The sequence below is a fragment of the Heptranchias perlo genome, chromosome 4 (assembly GCF_035084215.1).
Source record: "Heptranchias perlo isolate sHepPer1 chromosome 4, sHepPer1.hap1, whole genome shotgun sequence".
In the NCBI taxonomy this organism is placed as follows: domain Eukaryota; kingdom Metazoa; phylum Chordata; class Chondrichthyes; order Hexanchiformes; family Hexanchidae; genus Heptranchias; species Heptranchias perlo.
In genome coordinates this window covers 81678929-81688032 of record NC_090328.1, presented here as the reverse complement: position 1 = coordinate 81688032, position 9104 = coordinate 81678929, and the positions used below count along the sequence as shown (strand labels likewise).

The following is a 9104-nucleotide window of genomic DNA, read 5'->3' as shown; positions in this document are numbered from 1 at the left end:
TTCCAAGTTTGCAGATGACACAAAGCTGGGGTGGACTGTGAGCTGTGAGGAGGATGCAAAAAGGCTCCAATATGATTTAGACAAGTTGGGTGAGTGGGCAAGAACATGGCAGATGCAGTATAATGTGGATAAATGTGATGTTATCCACTTTGGTTGTAAAAACAGAAAGGCAGATTATTATCTGAATGGTGACAGATTGGGAAAAGGGGAGGTACAACGAGACCTGGGTGTCCTTGTACACCAGTCGCTGAAAGCGAGCATTCAGGTGCAGCAAGCAGTTAGGAAGGCGAATGGTATGTTGGCCTTCATTGCAAGAGGATTTGTATACAGGAGCAGGGATGTCTTACTACAGTTATACAGGGCCTTGGTGAGACCACATCTGGAGTATTGTGTGCAGTTTTGGTTTCCTTATCTGAGGAAGGATGTCCTTGCCATGGAGGGAGTACAACAAAGGTTTACCAGACTGATTCATGGGATGGCAGGACTGACGTATGAGGAGAGATTGGGTTGACTAGGCCTATATTCACTAGATTTTAGAAGAATGAGAGGTGATCTCATCGAAACATATAAAATTCTAAAAGGACTAGACAGACTAGATGCAGGCAGGATGTTCCCGATGGCTGGGGAGTCCAGAACCAGGGGTCACAGTCTCAGGATACGGGATATGCCATTTAGAACCGAGGTGAGGAGAAATTTCTTCACTCAGAGGGTGGTGAACCTGTGGAATTACCTACCACACAAGGCAGTGGAGGCCAAGTCATTAGATGTATTCAAGAAGGAGATAGATATATTTCTTAATGCTAAAGGGATCAAGGGATATGGAGAAAAAGCCGGAACAGGGTACTGAGTTAGACGATCAACGATGATCATTTTGAATGGCAGAGCAGGCCCGAAGGGCCAAATGGCCTACTTTTGCTCCTATTTTCTATGTTTCTATGTAATCATCACTTAAACCCCTGAATTTTTATTGTTGTTGTGAAAATTATCACAATTATGGCTGGTGCTTTGGGGCTTTGTCGTATTAAATTAGAACATGTGCATTGTAGTTTTACTAGAGAAGGACTCAGAGTCATGCATTAGCCATGAAGAAAAACTGCAAAGTTTCCCTCTCCCGAGCACTAACTCAGTGTGATCCCCTGCTGGAAAACGTGTATGGGTAAGTGCGAACAGAGTTGGGCTCGGCTGAGATGCCCTCTAAAAGGCACTAAGAAGGCTCATATTTGAAGACTGGCGACTCGGGCAAGGACTGCCCGCACACCCTGTACCCAAGCATGAGTCAGCCTCTTCAGGAGGGGAGAAGATTGTTGGAAAATGTTTATTTTTTAATTATCAAGCTGTTGCCAGGATCAATATCGGCATTCCAACCTCTCTAGACTTGCAACCAGGTTTTATCAGAAGATCTCCATTGCTCACATAGCAGAAAGTACAGTTCTGCTGGGGATGAAGATGGGATGAGAGTACAGACGACTCTTATTGTGAAAGGAATCACGTGCCATCTGTCGACAGCAAAAACAGGAGGTGATCTAATCAGGGATCCTGAGCCGAGAGCAGAGCACCGGTTCATTCCCTCCGCAGAGCACAGCCAGTTCATTCCCTTCTCATCGCACAGTGCGCTAGAGACTGACGCGGTTTCCTTCACCATTGCTGAGCCCAATCCACGTGAAAAACTGGACCTGAGCTTTTCATCGCGGAGGCATGTGGACCTTCCAATCATCCTTTCCAGTTTAATAAGAGGATCCCTTCAGAAGGTAAAGTGTTCGTCAGTTTCTATGCTTGGTAAATGAATAGCGAGCTCATGAACACTGATGAATGATTCAATTGTATATGAGCATAATATCGAACTTGCCTTTAACAATTAACTGATTCGCAATTTTGGATTTTTATTTAAAATAAATTCGAGATGAATTACTTTCGGTGAAAGGACGGTCGCATCTCCCGCCTCAGCGCACCCGGTGGCTACGCCTTTATTGTATAATCCTGGAGGTGAAGGAACCGATCTCTGAAGTGGATCCCAGCATTTCCTGGGTCTCTGGAATGGCGGTGCCCTTGGTTTAATTTTAAAGAGACGGGTGATGGGACCTTCGTTTTAAAATAAATCAAATATATCATTATTTTACTCTAACAGAAAGAAACATTTCAACTGACGCCAAAATAATCCGATTGTTTGCAAACATGGTTCCGTGTGTAACATTTGAATTTCACCTTTTAACAAATAAGTGTATACAATACTAGATTTTTAATACTGGGTTTTGGTGACAGGAAACATATGCCAAAAGCTTTGAAACGTTGAATGATGGAATTGATCATTTTGTCCCAATATGACAATAATTCGCCCCTTAAAAGCTGCATTGCAAATAAAGATTGTTCTAACAAAGAGCCGGAGTAGACCTGTCGAACCGAATGGCCTCCTCCTATGTTAATTTCTGTCGTTTTATAATTCTTATCTCACTTTCGAGAGAAGTGATAGATCTAAATATCCAGCATAAATCAAACATAGAGTGGACTCGGGCCATTGATTGGAAACTCCTGGTATGGTCCAGCACTGGAACCATTACTAATATCATACCGGGTTAAGAAAATCCTGTGACACACACATATATTGCATGTTTGGAGATTATGGCCTGGTCACTGCATCAGCTAAACTCAACAGTGTACAAAAAACATTCCTCTCTTGGGTTTTCCTGTGATATTAACGGTGCTGCTCCTTTCTGTCTGTGCTGGGAGGAGAGGAAAGAAATGGGTAAGTAATTAAAGAGAAAGGGCTAAAGACTAACTGAGAAGTAAACTGGCGAATGCACGGAAGGGCGACACGGGCTCCAACTTCTGTCCCATCCCGTTTAGATCGTTAGAAAAAAATCAATGTCATTGATTAATAAACAACCAGCTAGCTATCTGTACGTCCATCTCAGTGTTATGTGTCTGAGATTTATCACCGACCTGTAAACAGCCAATCTCATTTTTTTTAAAAAAAGGAATATCGCTTTGTCCATATTGTCAGTGTCATATCTTGTCGGAGATCAATTAAAACCGAGAGCCGAGCCATTGGCAGAATTTTCAACCTTCAAAATACTCCATTTACTCGCAACTTTGGGTTACCTGCATACTGGGTAGTTGATTTCATGAATTCCGCAGTACCTCAGCTGGAATTAAGTCTCATTTTAAAACTTGCATTATTGCGCTCAGAGCATAAAATGTCACTTCCAATAGTGTTACAAAACCCCAGCTAACTTCACAGCGCGGTCTCTACTTCCCAGGCGGGGACCCTTCACATCCCATCAGAGGAAGGTACGGGCGAGCCATGACCGTGATGCTCATTGTGAGCAACTCTCCGCTTCTCTCTGGCCTCAAGTCAGACTCAGGCTACTCGCCCTTGGAATATGGGCAACAAATGCCTTTTTGCATGGTTTCGGGTTCTAGTGCTAGATGTCTCCCCCCGCCCATAACTAACTGGAACCCAAAGGGAATGCAACTTTTAGTCTGCCTTCCTTCACCAACAGACGGCTGAATTTTCTCTAAAATGTTAGATAAATGAGTAACAATGAATAGCGTAGTTATCCTAAGATCAGATAGAAATAAATATTTAAATATCCCCCGTTTGATCTCTCAATATTTCTGACAAGGTTGAATTATTTATATCATATTTTATTATTCGTGATTTCAAAAGGCTGATTAGTTGCTTGTTCCTGATATGACTTGGGGAAGACCAGGGTTACCAAGTTGCTGGGGGATATCAGCCCTGCGTTGAGTCCCAGTCCTTTGTGGCAGTATCAATGTGACAACAAATGTATTCAGAACGGTGATGGAAAATGACTTTAAACGCTGAACTAGTGGATCGTGAATATCTGGCACTGTTTTTGAATAATACACACCTAATATAGACAAATAAGCGATGTTTGTCCGCACGACACATCGAAATGCAAATACAAATGTAGGGTCTCTATAACCTGTCTATAGATCTATGTACTGTATATAAACTGACCGTCTGAGGGCAATATGGGGTTCATGTTTCTCTAGCAATATTTGGGGGAGGGGAGTGTAGTTTAGACCAATTCTCCCAAAAGACCAACTAATTATCGAGACAGCGATTAGATTTATGCACATTATATACCATACACGTAAAGATGTAAAGATTGTATTTGAATTTCTAAATCTGTCGTTCCTTTACTTTCTTTTGTCTTGCACTGTCTTCATTTTGGTCTTCTGAAATATCTGACCGATAAACGTACTGAATACAAGAGTCTACGGTTCGAAACAAAAGAAACCACTGCTCTGAAACCCCACTGTGTGCTCTGTGAGTGTCTTAGATGCAGATGTTGTTCATTTGCTCTTTGGTTTTGTATTTGAAAAGTAATCAAATACCAGATGAAATGTGCCGGGCTAGAGAGTAATAACGTATCTTTAGTAATCAGGAGCCCAACTGATCATGGTTCTGGTTTCTATCTGAGATGTAGCTGGTGATTATTAGGCCCTGCTTATAACTGTTCCTATTAACATTTTTAGATAGTGCTTAAGTATCCAAATTGTTGGCTGGTCAAAGCAATTTCGGTAACCTTGCACGACAACAAATGGCCCAGTATATTATTATCCTTACTATGAGTAGAAAGAAAACCATGTGATTTCAGTGGCAAATCATATTCTTTGGCTTAATTGCTTATTTAAAATAGATCATAAAATGGTCCCCATGCGGGCTTGTTTAAAGTGGTCGAATATTTAATATAGGTTTGGGCCGGTCATTAATGGATCCCAAAAAAGGATGGAATTGACTGAAAAAGACCGGACAAAAAAGTAGAGCTTCTTAATTAGACAGGGTTATTTGCAGGATATTGAAGTATTACGGAAGCGTGAGCTTAGATGCAACATTGAACATGCCAAACATGCGGCATTTTACTGTTCCAAGTAGCAATGTTATTTTTCAGACTGTTACACAGTTTAAACAGCTGTTCTTCATAGGCCCGGCCATAGGGAGCTGCAGTGACGCTCGGTGATTGGTGGCGATGATGACCTGTGGAAATGGATGAACTATAGGTTATTAAAATACAGTAAATATAAAACCTTGTTAGCGCTGACAGGCAAAAAGGTAACTGGGAATTGATGTAAAACCTGCACTATCGCCAGACATTTGGTTAGAGAAAGTAGTAAAGAAACCTCAGTCAATGTGAAAACGCAGAATCCTGAAAATGAACAGCAGGTATGTCATCACCTAAAGGGTTAGGTTAGCGATTGGGGAGCAGACGTTTCAACCGGAAACCTTAACCTGTCGTTTCTTATCCAGATGTTGACTGGCTATTCCTAGCATTTTCTATTTTTATTTCAGATTACCGGTATACGCAGTCTGCCCCCTCCCATTGCTTAATTTGAGTTACAGCTTTATTATTCGCAAAATATGGCCAATAAGACAAAGGCAGTGATTTGTGTTGGCCAAACTGTCTGGTATCGCGTACCATTAAGTGTTGGATCGAAAAGAGTTTATTTTTAGTGCTGACGGTGCGAATTTGATACGTGCTGCGCTCCATCGCCTTTTTTTTTCTGTGTTGCTCCTATTCGTGGAAGATTTATTAGCAGCACTGGCTCAGACTGAACAGATCCAGGACCCTTGTTGCAGCATTTCTGACGACCAGCAGGAAGACGTAGCAGTGAAAATTACTGATGACGATAGTCAGATCCCCGTCTCCCTGATCACGCCGAGCTCTCTAAGCAAACCAGATACGTAACAACATCCCTGCATAGAGCGCATCTCTTGTGCCTTTAAATATCAGACAGAAACTCCCTCCAGCCCTTTTAGTGAGCAGAAAGCCGGCTCCTTCACAATCGATCCTGTCCAACCTTCAGCCACGATGAGCTCTCAAGATTGAACGCAGCGCGGCTGGACACAAGCGATCGGCACATTATAGTCCATGTTGTTGTTTCGTACGGTAATTGTTTTAAAAAAATAGCGTGCAGTATGCAGAGGCTGTATCATTGGGAGCTGTGGGTGCGTGTATGTTGAGGGGGTCTTTTGACAAGGGCAACAGGGCGGCGCACAATCTGCGGCGGTTTCTATTTACGGTGATCCGTGGCTTGGACACTATGACGGACAACTGAGAACATGCACCGTTTGCAAGGCACTTGGTTATTATTCAGAGCCCATCTGCTCCGACCAGTCGGTCCTGTGCTGGTATAGCTTTTCTCTTTACCCTTCTGCAGGTGTGCTCTGTCAGAATAGGACAATGTAACTGTGCAGTCGGCAAATCCGTTACACTAGCTTTTATCTTGTTGTGGCTATGAATCTTGACGTTGGATAAAATTGCACTGCATTTTTTAAGAAGACTCCGTACTTGTGCAAGTGTGATGTTGAAATGACCTGAGCATGTGTAATATTTTCTTTCCCTTTGACTCTAGGTAATTGTCTGAGCCAGCCTGCAAGATGCCGGAACAGAGCAACGATTACAGGGTTGTGGTGTTTGGAGCGGGGGGCGTGGGCAAGAGCTCGCTGGTACTGAGGTTTGTCAAAGGGACCTTTCGGGAGAGCTACATCCCCACGATCGAAGACACATACCGCCAGGTAATCAGCTGCGACAAGAGCATCTGCACTTTACAGATCACGGACACCACGGGGAGCCACCAATTCCCGGCCATGCAGCGTCTCTCCATCTCCAAAGGGCACGCTTTCATCCTCGTTTACTCCATCACGAGCAAGCAGTCCCTGGAAGAGCTGAAGCCCATCTACGAGCAAGTGTGTCAGATCAAGGGGGACGTAGAGAGCATCCCCATCATGCTGGTGGGCAACAAGTGCGACGACACCCTGAGGGAGGTGCAGGCCAGCGACGGCGAGTCCCAAGCCAAGCGGTGGAAGTGCGGCTTCATGGAGACCTCGGCCAAGACCAACCACAACGTGAAGGAGCTCTTCCAGGAACTGCTGAATCTGGAGAAGCGCAGGGCCGTCAGCCTGCAGATCGACGGCAAGAAATCCAAGCAGCAAAAGAGGACAGAGAAACTCAAGGGGAAGTGTGTCGTTATGTGAACTGTCGCCAACCCAATCGCAACAAAATAAACACCTTCCCGGATAAATAAATAACGACCGATCAGATTGAGCACAGAAAGGCGAGCGCGGGTGAAACTGACCAGGCGGCCGACCACGTGGGTTTATCCCTCAGATGAAGCGTTTTTTTCCATTAAACCAAAATTAAGTTTAAAAAGAGTCCCATTACAGAACTATTAGGTTGCTATAATGGAGGAGGTGTGTATTCGTAATAATTAAACAGCTAAATTCCTTCTTTAAAGGATCTGAATGCAACATGGATATTTATATTCCAGTACTTAGCAACTAATAAAAGCACACTCATTTTGACGTGTTCAGTCACGATTATTTTTTATTTATTAAAACATAGGGACGTATTCACAACAAGTAGCGCCTTATTAATGCTAGCAGATATTCCAAAATAAGGTACATAAGGCAGATTTTTAAAAAATCGATGGACAAATAGTTTCAATCAATATAGTTGAACAAAGTTACAGTAACGGACTATTGATTTAAGCTATTTATATAATAAATACATTAACCTTGCATGAGGTTTTAAATAAAAAAAAATTCTGAATTCAGTGCCGACAATGCAGGCGGTTCAATCCTGGTGAGTTTCTCATTACAGCATCAGTTTTTCTCAATTTTTATTAAGGGCGAGGGACGGGTTTGTGGGGAAAACAATTAAACTGTAAAGTTACTGAAATAGCACAGTGATCTTGTACATCCCCGCTCATTTAACATAACATCAGTCGATCAATAAAAATAAATAAACAGCAACGTGGTTTTTAAACTGCAAGATGCTTTCTTTCATATCTATAAAGGAAAAGTTTGTACATCTCTGTAAACTATGTTTTGTGCACTCAATACACGAGAAAGGATTTATGACACGGGGGAAACTTTCAAGTTAAAAAGCAAAAGGCAGCAAAGAATTCGATCTAATATATTTCGATATTAGTTGGAAAAAAGCTCATAGCAGTTTAAACATATTTAAGTAAAACATTGATCCGATTGAATAGTTAGTTGATTTGTACAGACTTATTCCAAATGCTCCATACTGAAATGTACGGTTTTTTTTTCCTGGAACAACTTGCTATGGTATAGAAGCAAAGCAATTGTATTTATTCTGTTCAGAAGCATCGAAGTATATTTCATTATTGTTATTTAAATGCCTGTACATAAGTCATCTGTGCCCACAAGTTTCTATATTTTACAGTCCTACGCTGTATATTTCAAATCGACAATAAAATAGTTGCGTTTATCAGAGTTGCGTGTGTGTATTTTTTTTAAAGAATCCCTTTAATACTGACGATGGCACAATCTCCATATCAACGTTGTCAAACAACAAAAGTGCAATAAATTACTTTCTGTAATTCTAAATCTATGTCTATCTAAAGGATGTGGAATGGGCAAATGTGCACTAATCTGGGACAACAATAGAAGGAGATCTGATAGTTTGCATTATTGCTACCAACATTTTCAATCGGTTTATTTTGTAAGAGCTGGAATCCAACTGTCGCCTTTTCAGTTGAACGCAGATCCACTAATGCATCATATAGATCTGGCACTTCGGTCTCATATGGCCGATCAGTGAAATTTGCATGCATGTGGTCTCGGGAGGTTTGGGTTGGTTTAATCGGATATGTTTTTCTCTGTTTAAAGTCTGTAAACAAACATACCCGCTATTGCAGTTAGATATTGTACGCGGACTGAAACCTGAGAAATATATTGTTCGCTGTATTATGCTTTCATTTTGACCCCTCTCAGACTTTTGCGAAAACCCACTACTTAGAACAACAGTTAATCAAATCTACTAAACAGAAGTTAGTTTTTCAATGAATTGTTTTGTGTGTTGTTTTCACAGGCTTAGCATGTTCACAATTAAGGTGAGAACATAAGAAGACTGGAATCAAAAATAGCCACTTAGCTCACCAAACTCTCCTTCCATAATCTGTGCGCGACCACCTCAAATCATGGACTCCAACTCCCTCTCCCCGTCTTTATACTCTCTTCCTCGTCCCATGTAATCCTCAGTCCTCTTTGTGTTATTCATTAATGGTGAAATAATTGTATCCAACAGAGTTGTCTAGGGCTTATTTGTTAACGG

General features: G+C 41.8%; 1 protein-coding gene across 2 annotated transcripts; it reads left to right on the top strand.

The window, feature by feature from the left end:
* Positions 1 to 1542: 1542 nt before the first annotated feature.
* LOC137320538 (GTP-binding protein Di-Ras2) lies at positions 1543 to 8263 on the top strand. 2 transcript variants are annotated; one of them, XM_067982222.1, is made up of 2 exons: positions 1543 to 1748; positions 6379 to 8263. In XM_067982222.1, the coding sequence occupies exon 2, from the start codon at positions 6404 to 6406 to the stop codon at positions 6998 to 7000; it is 597 nt and encodes a 198-aa protein (XP_067838323.1). In that variant the 5' UTR covers positions 1543 to 1748; positions 6379 to 6403; the 3' UTR covers positions 7001 to 8263. The 2 variants fall into 2 exon arrangements, with proteins under 2 accessions (XP_067838323.1, XP_067838324.1); XM_067982223.1 differs by lacking the exon at positions 1543 to 1748 and adding an exon at positions 5652 to 5912.
* Positions 8264 to 9104: the final 841 nt, after the last annotated feature.

What these genes read in the sequence shown, in the direction of transcription:
- LOC137320538 (XM_067982222.1), top strand. Translation starts at nt 6,404, where the DNA reads ATGCCGGAACAGAGCAACGATTACAGGGTTGTGGTGTTTGGAGCGGGG.